Here is a 17,709-nt window from a genome sequence, read left to right on the forward strand (position 1 = left end):
GTATCTGACGAAGATATACATATTTGAGATGCTTTATTAGGCAACACAAGCATTGAATGAGCAAATCAAGTTCACTTAAGGTCAGGTATGAAGGTCAGACCAAGGTCAAAACCAACCTGTTTTATTGCTCTAGGGCTTGCTGTATGGGGTATTTTCCGGTGCTCATTTTGAATTTATTGATAGCAGGAACCGCATCGTGCATCTTCAATTGAATTATTAGAGGTCATAACAGGTCATTGACCTAAGATGACCCAGGGCGATATTTAAAAAAAAAACATATTGTCAAGCGTAATCTTGGTCTCTTATTCAAATGAAAAACTCAGGGCAGTCTTGTATAATTTTGGTCACCATGACCTTCAAAAGGTCAAACAAAGTCACTGACCTTAAATGAGCTCGTGGACTTTTGCTTAGAAACAGTTATTTAGGTTCTGGGGGCACTTTGGATACCAACCTGAAATTTGACCTTGTTTGGCCTTATTTGACCCGAAGGTCATGACCTAGTGACTTCAAACTTTGACCTTAGTGGGTTCACGTACAGGTACACCCTGCAAATTTGGCGTCTTCAGCTTTCTTAGTTCCCGAGATCTTAGGGGGGTCAAATTGACCCCCTGCCCCCCACCCGAGCGAAGGGTATCTAGCCGGCCACCCGGGCGCGTGTTAATCGAACATGTATAAAAGAAATGATTTTGCCAAAATATTGCAGTGTATATATATATATATATATATATATATATATATATATATATATATATATATATATATATGTACCTTGTAAGGTCACTGAGCAACATATATATATATATATATATATATATATATATATATATAAAAGCTACATATATACATATATATATATATATATATATATATATATATATATATATATATGTGTGTGTGTGTGTAGATATATATTATTTAATATTATTTATTATTTATCAATATATATATATATATATATATATAAATATATATATATATATGTAGGAAAATCAAGGGCTCAGGCACCGAGGCATATACTCTATTATGTATACTATATTATATACTACAGAGTCGTTTAGCCCCTTCGCCAGTTGTTATGTCGGCTATCGACCTTTCAGTGTTATCGATTATTGACTTCATAAAAGGTACCCGTGAATTAACCATCGTGCTGAGACCAAGATAAAACATTGGTGCGCGTTCTCGGCAGAGAAATATGTGGTGGCTCAGAATGTCTCTTGCTCGAGTACAGCCTACTTTTGTAAGATTGCCAAACTCTGATTTACAACATCACGCCCCCTCGTGGCCTAGGGTTACAAATCAGAATGGTGCTCAGAATAGTGTGTATAATGGTGTTTGAGCTGTGGCTCAAAGACGTTTAGAATAGACACTGAGATGAAATCCGCAGGTGCGTCCCAACGGCCTTTATGGTCCCGCGTCTGCATACAGCACGAAATGACCTTAGCGGATAACTCCCGGTATCGCCCGTGTCCTCCGCTGCGGGAACTGAATATATCGATATGCGTTCACGCACAACGGCGCTTGCTCACAGTCGGAGCCCTTCCTCTGACAGCGTAACACGGAAATCAGTGTCTTGAGCACGTACAGTGCTATTCCGAAGAGGTAGTGGAAGCTAACTGTCCGGCATTTGGTAACCAGATATAAGCTTAACAGTGATATACATTAGCCACGAGATGCGAAGGTGGCTTTGCTATCACTTCGGCCAGGAACGGGACAATTATTTATGTTTTGTCACGCATGTGCGATTTGCCTTTTTATGAATGTGTGGCAAGGTCGCCATGAAAACCAGTGACTCCTCAGTGTATCATCCGGAGCTTTGCCAGACGTCATTCTCTTCAATCACAGTGTGAGACCCGTAGGTAAAGAAACAGAAGCAAGGAAAGAAACGCTGTCAGCAATCATTGTAAAATACGTTGAAACCGAAACAACTGCTTCAGCTTAAGACCTAGTCTAATCGCTTCTGTCGGTAGATCGATAGGTCGTATAGATGATGTGCTACCGCGTCCATTCACATACAACGCACCATCACAGGGAAAACATCGCCTCAGTGTTATCAAGTGTTGGATCTGGTGGCGAAGGCAGGGAGGGAGGCGCGCCATCTGCACCGCGGCCTGGTGCCCAGCCGGCGGCGGTGCGAGCAGCAGCTGCCGCTCTGCCGCCGTCAGCTGCCGGCCGGGTCAGCGTCCGGCCGCCCCGGCTCGGCCGTCACGGGCTCGGGCCGGCCGCGGCCGCGTCGACGCTCGCCACGCGCGCGCCTACCCAGAACTCTTCCGCCATCAGGCCGGCGGCCGCTGGCGGCGGTCACGTGACGCCGCCGGCCTGGTCCGGCGCGGGTCACGTGACGTGACCGTCCAGTTATCCGTCGCTGCCGGCGCGGCCGCCTTACGGTACCCCGTCGAGGAGGCGTCGCCGATCGGCGGCGGCGGCAGTGTGGTCGGCAGCGCAGCCGCAGCGACAGGTGAGCAGCTAGCAGCGGTCGCCGGCTGGCGGTGACGCCGCTCTGGCCGGGTCGCCGTCACATCTTGACTCCCACTGGCCCCTGGGTCTCTGTCGCGCACCTGGGCGCTGAGGCCGCATACTGTGCGGCCCGTGTTTGTTCGTCTCTGTGCCAAAGCATACCATGGCATTTTAACCATACCTTGAGCTGTTCCATGAGGAGCGTTTTAGTTTCAGACGACGATCTGAGCATTCAGTTTGCTTCAGTGCGTGATGAGCTGGCGGCGCTTATATTTGTGTGCCGCGCTAAATTTCTCCCCAGAATTGTGTTAGCCGGCGCGCGCCGCGATGGACGGTCAACATACACCTAGCGTCTCATAACGCTTCCGGTATGCGGTCAGCGCGCGCGGCCGACCCGGAAGCGGCCGAGTGACGTCGCCGCCCGGTCACTGACCCACCACTCGTCAGTTTCAGAGTGAGCTATGGCAGCCATGCCTCCCTTCGAAGTGACGCCGGCGCAGACGGCCGCCGTGGCCACCGACCCGTCCATCGTCGACTCGGTCACAGCGCTCTCCGTCCTGCTCATGAGTGAGTGGCGCCCGGTGGTCCGACTCCGGTCCCTCGGGCGGCGGCGGCGGCGGCGGCGGCGGCGGCACCGCCACTCGGCCGTTCACTCCCAGCTCGCACAGCGCCCGCGGATCGCAGGAGAGAGGGGCACACACAGACATGCGACTGAACGACGACCAGTCTAGCTCAGCACAGGTCACGAGCTGGTGGTCCTGTCGTAGTACGGCGGACATGGGACAGCCAGTCTAGCTCAGTCCAGGTCACGAGGTGGGAGTCCTGTAGTAATACGGCGGGCATGGGATGGCTAGTCTAGCTCAGCCCAGGTCACGAGGTGGTGGTTCTGTTGTAGTACAGCGGGCATGGGACGGCCAGTCTAGCTCAGTCCAGGTCACGAGGTGGTGGTCCTGTCGTAATACAGCGGGCATGGGATGGCCAGTCTACTGCAGTCCAGGTCACGAGGTGGTGGTCCTGTAGTAATAGGGTGGGCATGGGACGGCCAGTCTAACTCAGTCCGGGTCAGGAGGTGGTGGTCCTGTCGTAATAGGGCGGGGATGGAGCGGCAGGTGGTCTCGGGACGAGTCTGGATCCGCCGACGGCCGCTCTGGGCGGCCGGTTGCTGCGGATTACGGCGGTGCAGCTTATTTTCGTTAAACGGCACTGTGCATCCAAAACGTTGACTGAGAAACTCTGCTGGCTTTAACGTACGGTGTACGTTATATCCAGCATTCTGCTGTCGTCTCGCACTTGATATTTAGCCATCGAGGTTTAATCAGCATGACAATCGTTAACTGTTCTAGAGCCTTGCTACGATAAATTATGTTGGAAATGACATTTTTCAGTGAAAAGTAGCAGGAAACCTCTCGTTTGGAACTGAGTGTGAAAGCAAACAAAGAGCTTTGTTAAGTGGTAAAACTGGGTCACGATCCTCGTTTTGGGCATGGTTTTATTACTCCTGCCATGTCATCGACATGTAGGTAAATTGTGAGCTTCTTTCCGGTCAGATAATAAGCATGATGGTTACACTATTAGCCGTTGCCTTCTTCCGGGCCTTTTCTCTTGCAAATTCGTATGGGAGGCGAGCTACTGAGTTTTGGCTTAAATTACGATTTCGACGGAGTTGTGTGAGGGCCGAGGGGCATTAATGGGTGGTCCAGTCAAGCAGATGGGGTGAGCCCTTATCATCGCCGCGTGAAGGGGCGGTTTGTGAAGGGCTCAAGCGAGTGATGCTGCGGTTAAGTGAGCTGACTTTTGTAAAGTAGCGGAAATGAATCACTAGGCACTCGCAGAAAAGTCGCACAAAGACAGCAGACGTCCATTAGAATCTGCTTTTGAAAACTGTTTTCCCTTTACTGACGCGCCAGTTTTGCCAGAGCAGGCAATATCTTTCTTAGTGCTCTTCATTGGGAGGCCTCTGACGTAATTATTTAGCAAGACCGGCGTGTCTAGTTTGTGTATCATTACTGGACATCCGTATTTATGCGACTGGCCACGTGCGCATTTTTTCGGGGAGCTCGTTGCCGTGCATCATGCCTGTTCCACCAATATCCAGAAGCCTCACGAGTCGAGTAGTTCTATGTTCAGCGCGACGTGTGCCGTGTCCGCAAATCCCGCCAGAGTGAGCGAGGGGCGGGGCTGACTCCGTCATAGGGTACCAATAGCAGCCCGGCGATCATGTGTGAGCCCGAGCGACCTGGTCCAGCAGCTCAAGATGGTCTGTAATTAGTGTTCATCGTTAGGAAAGTGTCAAATTACTGTTTGTCGATCACTACATAAGCGGCTGATTTCTTGCAAACAAGCACGTTTGAAGTGCCATGTATCCTCATTGCAACGGGGCCGGAGATCGAGTAAGTTTTGCTGACCTTTGGAAACGTTTTCGACTTAAGCGCCGCGGTCCGGCACCACGGCTTAATGGCTTGTATGTTGAGATCCTCTGGTTTTAATGTCACGCAGTTTTCAGGAACAAGGGGCACGATTCATTGCAAACACCCGTAGAACATTAAAAAACGCCGTGTGCACATTGTTGAACTCAGGTGTGCTTTCCCTGCATTCTTATATCCCATTGGATCAACACAGAACCGTGAACTTTTACACATTGCGAAAACTTGGTACAATTCAGATGAAAACTGGGACCAGATTTCGGCAACACTGATCGCATCGACATGGGCCAACACAAATTGACTGATAAATACGGCCAATCGTATTGATGGCATTGATACAAATCTACAAGTACAGCCCTGCGTGTGGGCGATCCCGCGCTCTCGAACGCAGGGATGAGATTTACCGGATATAATCGGTAACAAATGCTGACAATTTTGCGAATGAGGCAAGGCGATATTACAACAGATAATCGCAGCTCGATGAAACCCAAAGTTAAGAAGTATTGCCCTGAAATTGCTAACGCTTGCATGGTGAGCACATGTCAAAATGTTGACGTCTCCCTGTGTGACTAAGCTGAGCCATAAAATGCCGCCAAACATAGCAGTTTTAGTCAGAACAGGTTTTAGCCGGTAAGAGAAACATGCTACAAACTATACTATATCAGTGTTTCTCAAAATTATGTCTTCTGGGGGAATGAACCCAACATTATGAGAAGCGAAAAAATTCATAAAAATCATGTCTTAAAAAGTAAAATGCATCCCTGGTTGGAAGGCACAATCCCCCGCCCCACAGGCGAAAAGGAAATTACGCGCGTTTAGGCTGGTTATGTAAGTATTCCCTTATCTGATAATTCTAATAGTTTAGTCAACCAGCATTCAGTGTTTGGTGGGCATGAAATGAAGCTTTAGCTTAAATGAACTCCCCGAACGAAAATGTTTGATGGTTGTGCCGCATTTAATTTGTCTTTATTTTGTGGTTCATCGCATTCAGAGGTATATTGCAACGGTTTCTGAAAGATTTGACGCCACGGGACGATTAAGACGGTTTCAGATTTAATCGGTGACAGAAAAAAACACTTTTTCACCCCCGTTCGAGGGTTAATTACAGATCCAACGGTTACGGCCAAGTCCGGTGCGTTCCCCGTTCACAGCTCCTTTCTATGTCGCTGATTGCGCCATTGCCCGGCACTTCTGCAGCCCTGAAGTGTGACAAGTCGGCCGACCTGTCGCTGATGTGATCTAGGGGTGTGAACATAGGTTCGTGCCGGAAAACGCATATGAGCATATCTTTGCGTATTGATACAGATACATATGTAGCGCTCATAACAAACATGGCTTTCCCATTTGCATGTCTTCATGTGTCCATACCTGTTTGTCCTTGATTGTGTATATTTTATGCCAGGAGCAATTACCGACACGAACCTGTGCATGCGCGTCTTTTGTGATGAACTTTTTTCATCACGAACCTCCGGCTCACGAGCCTTGGTCCAGTGACCCGGGTCGGGCGGGCCCTCGCAGACGTGGCGGCCCGCTGGTCGGCCGGGCCACCGCGTGTTTTTCCTAGCCGAGGTATGATCGCCTCCGACTCCTCGGACGCGCTTGGGCGGCGGCCTGGTGTTACGGTCTGTTGCGCCGGCTGCGGTCACACCCACAAAAGGCCGTGACGTCACGGGTCACGATGTGCCGACGGCGCACGGGAACGCCTGCCCAATCCAGGCCGTCTGTTCAGCCGCCGGTCTCAGCCGAGCGCCGCGTCACTCCGGCGAACAGGACCCGCTCCGCCGGCGCCGCGCCAGCGCCAGTGGCGCCGCCGACACTGGACCGTGAACTGGCACGGCGCACGGGAAATGACGCGCGCGTGAAGTCGCTCTGCCGAGCTCAGTGGACGGGGGCGTGCGCGGCGCGCGCACCGTTAGCTGTTTGTTCCACGGCGGACCGCTAACGGTGGTGCCTGGGAGAGAGCGGGCGGTCCGTCTGGCCGACGTTCGCTGGGAAAACAGCCGTGACAGTGGCCGGCGGCGCCTGTCGTGACGCGGGCCAATCGGCCGCGGCTGTACTGGGCCGACCCGGGCCCAGTACAGTACACTGGTCCGGTCAGCGGGCGGCGAACCTCAGCCTGGACTTCCCACCCGAGTCATCAACAATGACTAGCATAAGATGAGGAGCAGTGGAATCGCAGAGCGTACCGGCGTCAGCCCATGAGCATAACATGTGAGCGCTGGCCATGCCGCATCAAACGCCGAATATCAGAGGCCAATTCCATATACCGTACCAGAAGCTCAAGCGCAGAAACCCAAAAAAAACACCCAATAGAGAGAAAAGCTATGCCTTTCCACTACCTTTGGAGGCCTCACCTCGCTGCTCCTGCCTTGATCAGCCGGCGCATCATGCTTGTGTGAAATTCAACCCCACGTAGCAGCCAGTGTCCTTTCTAACATTTCCTTGCCTTATACGTGATCCTTAAGTAATAACAACACTTTAAAGCTAGTGCTTCAACACGTCGCATCACATACGTGCTGGCATGAGAGATAATTTCTGAGAATTATCACGCCATTTCAAGCGATTCAAGTTAATCTTTATTTGTTGACGTCAAATTTGGAGCCCCATTACACTTATCGTGTATGCCATAACCCTTGGGTTTACAAAAAGTCGTGCGAGGATCCAGAAGGAATCCACGCATATCGAATATCATGGAGCGAAACGCTGAAGGGATCTACCCGCACTTTCCCTAAACACACCCAAGGGAATTTGCGAGCCTTGGTGGTCGGAGAAACGGCTCCTGTATCCCATAACTCTTATGACAAAACCTCGAGATGTATGCTGTGTACCGAAAAATTCTTCAAGTTTAAATGAATCGCGGATCCCAAGACATTTGTGAAGTTCCAACGAATATGGATGAAGGCTGTTAAGCAACTAACATACAGGGGAGGATTATGCCAGTAGGTCGTTTGAGCAAAAGCAGACAATGAGCCCTGGGACCCATTGATGGGATCCACACACGTCAGCACGCAAGGCCATCAACAGCTTGGACGACTATGCACCACCATTGGAGGCGGGAGGCGGACATGCCGGCGCCCGGCCCTGGACCGCCGCGCTGACCCGTTATCCAGAGCAGCGGCGAGAGCAGGTCACTGCAGCGTGCCGACGACCGCCCCGCCCCGCGCTCCCAGTCCGCTACAGAACTGGTTCGCTCGGGCGGCGACCTGCGGCACCGCCGGAGCGCCGCTGCCGTCCGGTGGCAGTGGCAGCTGCAGGACCGGAGGTGGGCTGTTGACCGCTGAGGTAGAAGTAGCGCTGGCGATAAGGCCTCCGGCAGGCAAAGCCACCGGGTCTGTGGGGTTGACGCTGGGTTCACGTCGAATCACCGGTGGCGCCGCGCGATCACGCCCTGCTGCCGCGCGGCTGCACCCAACGCAGAAAAACCGGACTGGACAAGAGCCTTCGCTTTGACCTACGAGCCTATTCTAGTCGCATTTCCGCAGCAAACTGGTATACCTGACCCACAATCATGCTAACGTCTTGAACGCATTCCTGCCCGACATCAGCCGTCCGCAAACTGCCGGAACAAAGACCTGGGCCCACAAGGCTCAGTGTACTGATCGTTACTGATGATACTGACAACCTCGTCGTTAATTTTCGTGCTGGACTGGTCACGGGCAGCGTGCTAAGCAGGTTTGCTTTCATATTTTTAGATTGACACGAAACTATGTCCGTTCATGCTGCAATCTTTCGTTATGAAATCAACGTAAGCTTACACGACCTTTTTGGCGAGTACTGTTAAATGTCTTCACTTCACTGCAACGTGCATTGATTGAACAAACCTTTTTTTGCGCGGCGGGTAAGGGGGCGCCCTTGTTAGAAGAACGGCCGAAGCGTGATTCCGGGCATGCTGCTCCTCCTTGCGACTGACTGATACGCTGCGTGTGCTGATCTCGGTCCTGCTCCGCACCGCTCCGGCCTTACGTGTGCTGATCTCGGTCCTGCTCCGCACCGCTCCGGCCTTACGTGTGCTGATCTCGGTTCTGCTCGGCGCCGCTCCGACCTTACGTGTGCTGATCTCGGTCCTGCTCCGCACCGCCCCGGCCTTACGTGTGCTGATCTCGGTCCTGCTCCGCACCGCTCCGGCCTTACGTGTGCTGATCTCGGTTCTGCTCGGCGCCGCTCCGGCCTTACGTGTGCTGATCTCGGTCCTGCTCCGCACCGCCCCGGCCTTACGTGTGCTGATCTCGGTTCTGCTCGGCGCCGCTCCGGTCTTACGTGTGCTGATCTCGGTCCTGCTCGGCGCCGCTCCGGCCTTACGTGCGCTTATCTGTAACATCAGCGCTGTTCTCTCTGCAGTTGCGTACCTGGCGCGGGCGTCGTTCCCGACCTTCTTCCAGTCGCTGCTGGACGAGAGGATGCTCGCCATGGTCGGTCTGACCACCCCCAACAGCTCCACCCAGTGAGTCAGACTCCGGAGCACGGCGGCTGCTCACAGCCGGCAGATGGCGCGCAGCCCCAGCCCCAACCACGATCAGGGGCAACACATTACGGGGCTTGGGGTCACACCGCCCCATCGAGGCAGACGTGTTCCAGCGATTAGCTGACGCGGCCTTTCTGTAAGCAGGTGTCTCGTCTGTACACATTTTGCTGGTATCGCTGTGCCTGTCTTGCGTAAATTCTGTTCGTACATTCTTACGTTTATCGTCTCTCAGAGAGGCAGCAATTTGCCAGCTACTCCCCTGAGGTTGAGCGCACTTAAGACAGAGATGTGCAGGTGACCACCAGCCTTCCTCAGCCGGAAGTGCACTGCGCGGACACTTGGACATGGACTAAGCGCCGCCATGTTCCACAGGAAATCACGCGCCGAGGATGACGAGGAGTGGTGGCACTTCCCCATCCACCTGATGGCGCTCTGGCAGCTGCGCCACCAGCCGCACCAGGAGGCGTGCGCGCGCCGGCTCGTGTGCGACCATGTCACCGCCGGCCAGCCCGACCCCTTCTTCGACTTCGCCATGTGAGCGGCCTTGGTTGGATGTGCTCTTGGGGGGGGGATGGTTGACTAACAGTCTGACGCGACGACGTAACTATTAAGTTGAACCTTATAAGACGACAAGGCCTACCGAACAAGTTTTCCAACCGTGTTTGCAACAAATAAGGATACCGAACTAAGGGTGACCGCTTTCAGTGCCAGCAAACCAATGACGGAAACATTACCAATTTTTCACATTTATCTTGGGCTGACGACGCTGTAGCAAGTTACGGCCCACAGCAGCGCCGCGCCACCGGTGTCGCCGGTCGCTAGTCAGGTGGGCTGGTCCTCCCAGCACACGGTCATGCAACACCTGTCAGAAATGTGACGATGTGGTGAACGGCTGGAAGAGGGAAGGGCACGATATAGTTCGGGAGACTGCAGCTTTCAGCGTATCCAACCCGTCAAAAAAGTGAACCAAATCCCTACGCATTTGGGGGGGGGGGTCTCCCCCTCCCCCCCCCCACGCCGACCCCCGGAACAAAGGGAATGTTCTCAGCGAGCATTGCACAACTGGAACGCCGGCTGGAAGTGCGGCAGATTCGCACGCTGCCGCCCCGCACCCCTGACTGTCTCAGGCTAACCTCCACCCATGGCTGGCAATGCCCCCCCCCCCCCCGCCCCAAGCGCTGTCGAGGGCCGCCCTGCGTCCACGCGCTAACAACGCCTCTCCCGGCAGCGGCGGCGTGGCCTACATGATGGGCGCCAGCGGCTCACTGTCGATGGTGGATAAGCTGCAGTCGCTGAAGGAAGACCCGGTGGACTGCGAGAGGCTGGTGCCAGAGTGCGACACGCCCAAACTGCGCGACGCAAAGGGTCTCGGCACTACCATCCAGAAGTTCTCCACCATGGCGGCTGAGTGGCTCGGGTGGTAGCCGCGAGTGAGCCGAGCCCCGTTCGCTGACGGCGGATGAAACATATTTATTACTGGGCGGATGGCGGGCATGCCCAGGCCATTTCAGCCTGTGCAAGGGCCAGAGCTATTGGTACTGGATCTAGTGAGAGTTCCAGGTCTATGAACATGGTGCAAGTCGGGGCATTGATACATTTTGTTGCTAACCAGCGCGGTGTTGGCACGTGCAGTGTTTTGTCGTTACGCATGGGAGACCAGCTAAGGCGGGGTCACCGGGGTACCCCCCATCACAGCGCGGCATCGGTTGAACGGATGCTTCCTACACAAGCGTCGCGGTGCGCAGTGGCGGCCGGGCCCCGCTGCTCGAGGTGTCTGTAGCGGCTCCGAAGTTCAATAAAGCAGCGGTCTCTCGACGACCGTGTTGTGTGAGGCGGCTCTTGCTTTCATGGGTCGCCCGCGGCCGCAAACAAGGGGTGACGTACCGTATGCAAGGCAGCACATACAGTTCTTCTGAATGAGCGATGCGTCACTTCACCAATGTGGTTCAATGGCGTCACTGGCGTGTTCCTCGTCGGCGTCTCCTTTTTACGGAGTGCATCCAAGTGCAATGGAGAACAGCAAATTACCGCCTGCGCCACAGACAACACATCCTCCCATCAGCCGACATTTCGACCCGTTTTACGGCCAGACGGCAGCGCCATCTTGTCCGGAACCAACTGCTCTTGCAACCTTGGACAGTTGAGTGGGTGAATGCGTCATCCGGCTCGGTGCCTGGAGCCAGGTGACGGATGATCGGATGACAGATTCATCGTATAACGGATTATCAACCCTGAACGAGGGAAGAAGCAACAGGCAGTGGACCCCAAGGGACATGTGCAACAACATAAAAAAAAAACAGCTGACTCCTCGGCACCTACGCGAATGAACTTTACCACTCTCATATGCTCCCGTCGTCGAATGGCCGGAAAATGTAGAGCCTGTACGCCACAGTTTTCTTCACGGCAGTTCAGACAACTCTGCTGTGTTGCGCTTTAAGCCATCGGTGGGGTTGGATTACACGCTACGCCTTTTTTACATGCTACCTTGAGCACCGTAGTCCATTTTTCTACATTACAAGATTGCACCACTCGGCCCACGGTGTTCCTTTACAGATGGATTTTATCCATTCCACTCAGCGAGGCTGCTTGCGCCGGGACACATGGGCAGACGGGGGTGTTCTATGGGCTTCATCTTGGTTTTCAGTACCCCAACGCACAAGACCTCCGTTGTCGCTACAACTTTAGATGAATGCCTATGTCGTATGACAATGTGAAGCTGTTTTATGTACCCATCGCTAGTTCTAACAGTAAGCTGCCACAGGCATTCCGTGTTGCCGGTGGTGCCGCCACGGCCGGCGATGGGTTAACTGACACTTATTACCGGGATTTGTTGTAAAAACGGGGCAACAAACACAAAATCGCGGTTTACGTGGTATTGTTTTCTGATCAAAACAGCGCGGACACGATTAGTAAGCGGGAAGCTCGCTGATATCCCGCGCGGGAGAGGGACACGATTAGTAAGGGGAGCCTCGCCGATATCCCACGTGGGAGAGGGACACGATTAGTAAGAGGGAACCTCGCCGATATCCCGCGTGGGAGAGGGGTATCCCGCGTGGGAGAGGGACACGATTAGTAAGAGGGAACCTCGCCGATATCTCGCGTGGGAGAGGGACACGGTTAGTAAGAGGGAACCTCGCCGATATCCCGCGTGGGAGAGGGACACGGTTAGTAGGAGGGAACCTCGCCGATATCCCGCGTGGGAGAGGGACACGATTAGTAAGAGGGAAGCTCGCCGATATCCCGCGTGGGAGAGGGACACGGTTAGTAGGAGGGAACCTCGCCGATATCCCGCGTGGGAGAAGGCAAGTCAAAACACTCTACGAGGAGTCCGTGTGAAAAGCTGCCGCGCCTTCTTTATGCCAGCCTGCCACTCTACACGCCACTAACTCGTTTTGGCTTGAACATAGGCTCACTATCGGTGTAAAAAATTACAGCGTCGTATTCACGACACGATACGCGGCGCATCTGGCCGAATTGCCATTGCAAAAAGCCAAACTTTCATTCGTTCTGTTCTCGTTGAGGTTGAAAAGATGTGGAATGCAATTTTCTCATTCCTCTATGGACCATGACATCCAGGAACATTTCGAATCGACCTAAGCATGCAACACTTTCACAGCCACAACGAAAGGTAAGCCTTGGCCACTTTTATTGATTTATGACAAATGATGATGACAGATGAACGACAGTTAACATGATCGCAAATCGTACATGACATGTTAAGTCGCGACATAAGATGTGGGCAACCTTCTAACTTCTCTGATGGGCAGAGTTACGTAGATCGTGCCTCACTTATACCACAGAGATTTGCGAGGATTTGCCAATCTTACTAGCATCACACAAACATTATGATATGCAAAGAAAACAAAATTAGCAGCCGCAGACCGATGCAAGATTCAACGGCAGGCTTTACCGGCATTGACACGAGATGTTCCCATGCTGCGAGGAAACGACCCTGAACGGCCGAGCACTCCACTGACAACTGAAAATCACCTGTAACCGCCAGCCGACCGGCCGTCGGGGAGGCGCGCGCGTGCACGGCACATCGGCGCCCGTCACGGCCGAGTGGCCTCCCTGCATACCGACCGGCCGTGGGGGAGGCGCGCGCGTGCGCGGCACATCGGCGCCCGTCACGGCCGAGTGGCCTCCCTGCCAGCCGACCGGCCGTCGGGAAGGCGCGCGCGTGCACGGCACATCGGTGCCGGCGGCAGGTCGGCCGGCACCCACCACGGCCGCGTGGCCTCCCTGCATACCGACCGGCCGTGGGGGAGGCGCGCGCGTGCGCGGCACATCGGCGCCCGTCACGGCCGAGTGGCCTCCCTGCCAGCCGACCGGCCGTCGCGGAGGCGCGCGCGTGCACGGCACATCAGTGCCAGCGGCAGGTCGGCCGGCACCCACCACGGCCGCGTGGCCTCCCTGCCAGCCGTCAGCCGGCGGTCCGCCGCCAGCGCCACCCTCTGGTGCGGCCGGCAGCTGCGTGTGAGCTCCCGGGTAAGGGGGCAAGCGCGACGCCGGCGGCGGGCGGCACCAGCTCCGCCACGGGGCCGGGGTCAGTTGGCGTTCTCACAGGCGTCAATCCAGTCGTTATACACGTCGATCGGCTCCGAGAGGATGTTGGTGTTGGTCTGAAAGTCCTCCAGGCAGACACGGCAGGTCACGCGGCCAGAGTTGCGCGCCTTGTCCCTGCAAACAGGGATGGCAATACACTGATCAGTGCATCTGGAATGACAACTGACAAGAGATGTCAGAGAGTCATATGGTGATGCACCAGCGATCTCTTCTTATTGTTCCTGACAAGTGAGCTATGGTATATGAGCATGCCATTCCCCACACATGTCAGATAGTCTATTCTGAATGTCGTGCATGGATGTTATCAAGTTTCCAGTACCTGCCAAGTGGATCATGTGGCTTGTGCTGTGATTCTGCCACGATGGTAGCACTGCCTTTGGTCTAACACTGAACTCTGCTGCTGGTCTTTTTGGCCTGGCAGGACCATGAGAATATCCCTATACTATGTACAACCATGTCAACACCATTTGCATCTCATCTTAAACATACCTAATAACACTTCAAATCCTTCAACATCAAAGCCTCATGTATTGAAGCACCACTTGACTCCAGAGTAGATGGTGCATGACATTACATACCCACATACAAACTGTCATGCTTGAGGCCATCAATGACCTGATGACTGTTGAACTTAAGGAGTACCCTTTGTTCATCACTACCAATGACACTAACATAACTTCGTCAGACCTACACATCTAAGTTTAAAGCACAATGTCTATGTGCCTAGTACCTACAACCTTTGTCCCACCTGACAGCCACCCACTTACCTATCTAATACCTAACACCTGTGAAAACTAAGGCATCATCATATTTTAAGGAAAATGAGATGATTTTTTCACATAATTGTTTTGACCTTGGCAAAATAATGCAGTGTGACACTAGTCTGACCTTTTTAGAATGAAAATTGTTTGGTATGTCATGTCTCAGGCAGAATGGATGGACAATAATCAACAAACAATTAGACTTAGGTATGAGGGTATTAGGCTTATGTTCTATATGACTATATGGTGTTAAAATACTTGGAGATGACTAAAAAGCGAGACTTCAGAAAGAAAAGATGAGGTGTCTGTACACAGGACCACATCAAAAGTGAGACTTAGCATGACATTTTGCATCTGGAAAGTAGACTCAGTGAGACTAGCAATACCAAAAATGAGCCTGATAAGTGAACTGCGAGCAAACAAGTCTGCCAAAACTATTGCAGCAATATCTAATTGGCCACAAATTTCCTTAATCTCAGGCTCTACTCAAGTACATACACCTCAACCTAGTGTGATCATCCAGAAATGCAGACCATATATGTAAATTATATGGGCTGAGAAACTTGGCATTGTGGCACCAGACCCATACCTTACAATAAATCTTGATAAATCAACCAATTTTAACCAAAAAACCTACTGTGAGAAAAAGGATACTTTTCACATGGGGTTTGAATTTCTGTGTCAGTGCACCTGGGCTTTAAAGGATACATTTGTGCTCTCACATGTAAAATCATGACTCCAAATACAATTCAGATGACATGAAATAGGCCCTAAGCCCAAAAATAGGCCCTAGGCACAAAAAGTACACAACACTTCACAAAGCTGGAATGTTATCATGTTTATACAGAAATGGTTTATGTTGCAACAGAAACAGAATCTTTGAAGCACCTCCAGCCTCAGGGACAGATTCTGCCCACATGCATGCATGTCATAATGGCATGGCCATAGTTCATGGCCAGCAACCTTTCCTTCAACAAATATCCTCATATGTGTAAAATCAAGCCAACACTTAAGGATGAAATTCTACCAGTGCCCATCTCTGAGAAGCAAATGTATGTTGATCTCAGGCCTAGTAAATAGGTAACCACAAGTGCTTTATCCATATGGGGCCATTTAAATGTTATGCTTCATATTGAGAGGGAGGGATTTTTGACAGGGTAACAGAATGGTAAAAAGGGAGGAGAGAGCAAGCAGCATGCTTAGCCATGCTTAGATGTGATTGCAGTTCATGCTTAAGCCTTCTGAACAATTTTGAAACATAACCAAAAACATGTGCACATAACACCTGCAGCTGTAAAACCTAGCCTAAACCAGATATTGCTGGCTCTGTACAATGACAAACATGCCAATTTGTCCTCTACACTTTTAGCCTAATCAAGGCCTTCACAGATACTACCTGTTAGGAATGTTATGTTTAACACAGAGTAACCAAGGGAGGGGGCATCACCCAGTCTTCTCAGTAACTAGGGGAAGAAGTGAAGAATAGCTAAAAATGTGTAACATTTTTAATGCTTTGTAACATTGTTAATATTTTGTAATGTTCTTTATGGGCATTCTGTGACAGCCTATAAAAAACTGCATCCTGTTTGCAAGATGCCCATGGGATGCTCATGCACCTGGAGCACACATGTGCAGTACAACATCCTGGCAAACCAATCCAAAAATGTTTTAATGACAGCTTTCTTTGAAACAGCCTTAGCACTATCATGACTTTTTGAAGCATTGGTTATCTGTACACCAAAACTAGTGGCAACCATCCATTAAACTTGGTTCTCCCAGACTGAAGGTATGCATGCATCAAAATGATTGTCAGGATATCACTGTTACACTTGACATGTTTGGCATAGCCTATACTTTAACAGTCTGGTCTAAATGTATGTGGCATGAGCTGGACAACCTGGCACTGTACCCTCTAACTTTCATTGGCTGTGAGGTGTTCCAAACCAAAAAATACATCCAAGCATATGCTGAGCTTTCTCATTGGTTTCACCCATTCTGCACATGTTTCATTGTTCAAGTTGACACACTTTGCTCAATCACAACTAGACTAAAACATATGTGTTAAGCTGAATGTCCAGTATAGCAGCAACACCCTGGCTTCTTTTCACGCAGGTGCACTGTCAACTGAAGCACTCAGTTTGGGCCATGGTCATCACCAACTTTAGAACATAACATCAGTGTTTCCCAAAATAATGATGCAAGGTAACTTCATGCAAACATATCACCAATACACTTTTCAGGCAAAAGCCATTTGAAAATTCAGCATCAATGCAGCCTGAACTGGGTAAAATGCAAACACACTCCATTTTCAGCATACCAGTCACTTAATTGTGACAAAATGTGTGGGTCATTTGCAAGCTGTCATTATGAAGTGCTCCTTTGAGATCATACATATGAGTGCCTTTCAACCCACGGCATGCGAGTTACATAAGCACAGACAGACACATTTTGCTCCACATGTTCTTCAACATGCTGTGGTCAAGTCTCGTCCCCAAAAATCGTCTAAATGTTCTTACATCTTCACTTCACAGCTTTTCTCATGGTTGCAGAAGGGGCAGTTGAACAACAAGTCCAGTGGCTCAATATTTTTCCGCTTTGGAGGCGGCTTCCGGTTGCTTTTCCTTCGCCCCATATTTAAGAATTAACGATGGAAGCAAACTGACTCAGTATCTCTATGCACCAAATCTTCCTACGCCACACGCTCCCAAACTCTGCCGCTGGCCCACGTTGCACACCACTTGTTTTGTTTCGGCGTCGAATTTGCCTTCCACGTCCGACCAATAACAGGGTGCCCCTAATTTACTGCCACCGAGCACTGACACGCGCCTTTATCAGCACATTGTGGGTGGACGAGCTCAGTTCAACGAATTACAGGATAAATAACATGCATATTATGATAATGCATCTTTATGCTTTATGATATGAAAATTACGACTCACTTTACTAGTACTACAAAAGTATTCATGCTAATCAGTCTTTGGAAAAGTCGGTCGGCCCTGAGCATGGGTTTATCCGCAAACCAGATTTCTTCGGTTGTGAGCGT

At 51.5% G+C, this 17,709-nt stretch overlaps 2 protein-coding genes across 3 annotated transcripts; one reads left to right on the forward strand and one right to left on the reverse strand.

Moving 5' to 3' along the window:
* The first annotated feature begins 2,350 nt into the window (after window positions 1-2,350).
* LOC119091985 (uncharacterized) lies at window positions 2,351-11,174 on the forward strand. 2 transcript variants are annotated; one of them, XM_037214928.1, is made up of 5 exons: window positions 2,351-2,455; window positions 2,902-3,021; window positions 9,216-9,318; window positions 9,712-9,873; window positions 10,568-11,174. In XM_037214928.1, exons 2-5 carry the CDS (start codon window positions 2,916-2,918, stop codon window positions 10,761-10,763), a joined length of 567 nt encoding a protein of 188 aa, XP_037070823.1. In that variant the 5' UTR covers window positions 2,351-2,455; window positions 2,902-2,915; the 3' UTR covers window positions 10,764-11,174. The 2 variants fall into 2 exon arrangements, with proteins under 2 accessions (XP_037070823.1, XP_037070824.1); XM_037214929.1 differs by having other exon boundaries at window positions 2,371-2,455; window positions 2,908-3,021.
* A 2,563-nt stretch (window positions 11,175-13,737) lies between these two features.
* On the reverse strand, window positions 13,738-17,406 carry LOC119092620 (transcription elongation factor 1 homolog). The gene is made up of 2 exons (XM_037215579.1): window positions 17,183-17,406; window positions 13,738-14,019 (listed from the first exon to the last, which is right to left on the reverse strand). Exons 1-2 carry the CDS (start codon window positions 17,296-17,298, stop codon window positions 13,887-13,889), a joined length of 249 nt encoding a protein of 82 aa, XP_037071474.1. The 5' UTR covers window positions 17,299-17,406; the 3' UTR covers window positions 13,738-13,886.
* Between the last annotated feature and the right edge of the window lie 303 nt (window positions 17,407-17,709).

This window comes from Pollicipes pollicipes, unplaced genomic scaffold, assembly GCF_011947565.3.
Source record: "Pollicipes pollicipes isolate AB1234 unplaced genomic scaffold, Ppol_2.1 Scaffold_3447;HRSCAF=4054_pilon_pilon_pilon, whole genome shotgun sequence".
Lineage (NCBI taxonomy): Eukaryota > Metazoa > Arthropoda > Thecostraca > Pollicipedomorpha > Pollicipedidae > Pollicipes > Pollicipes pollicipes.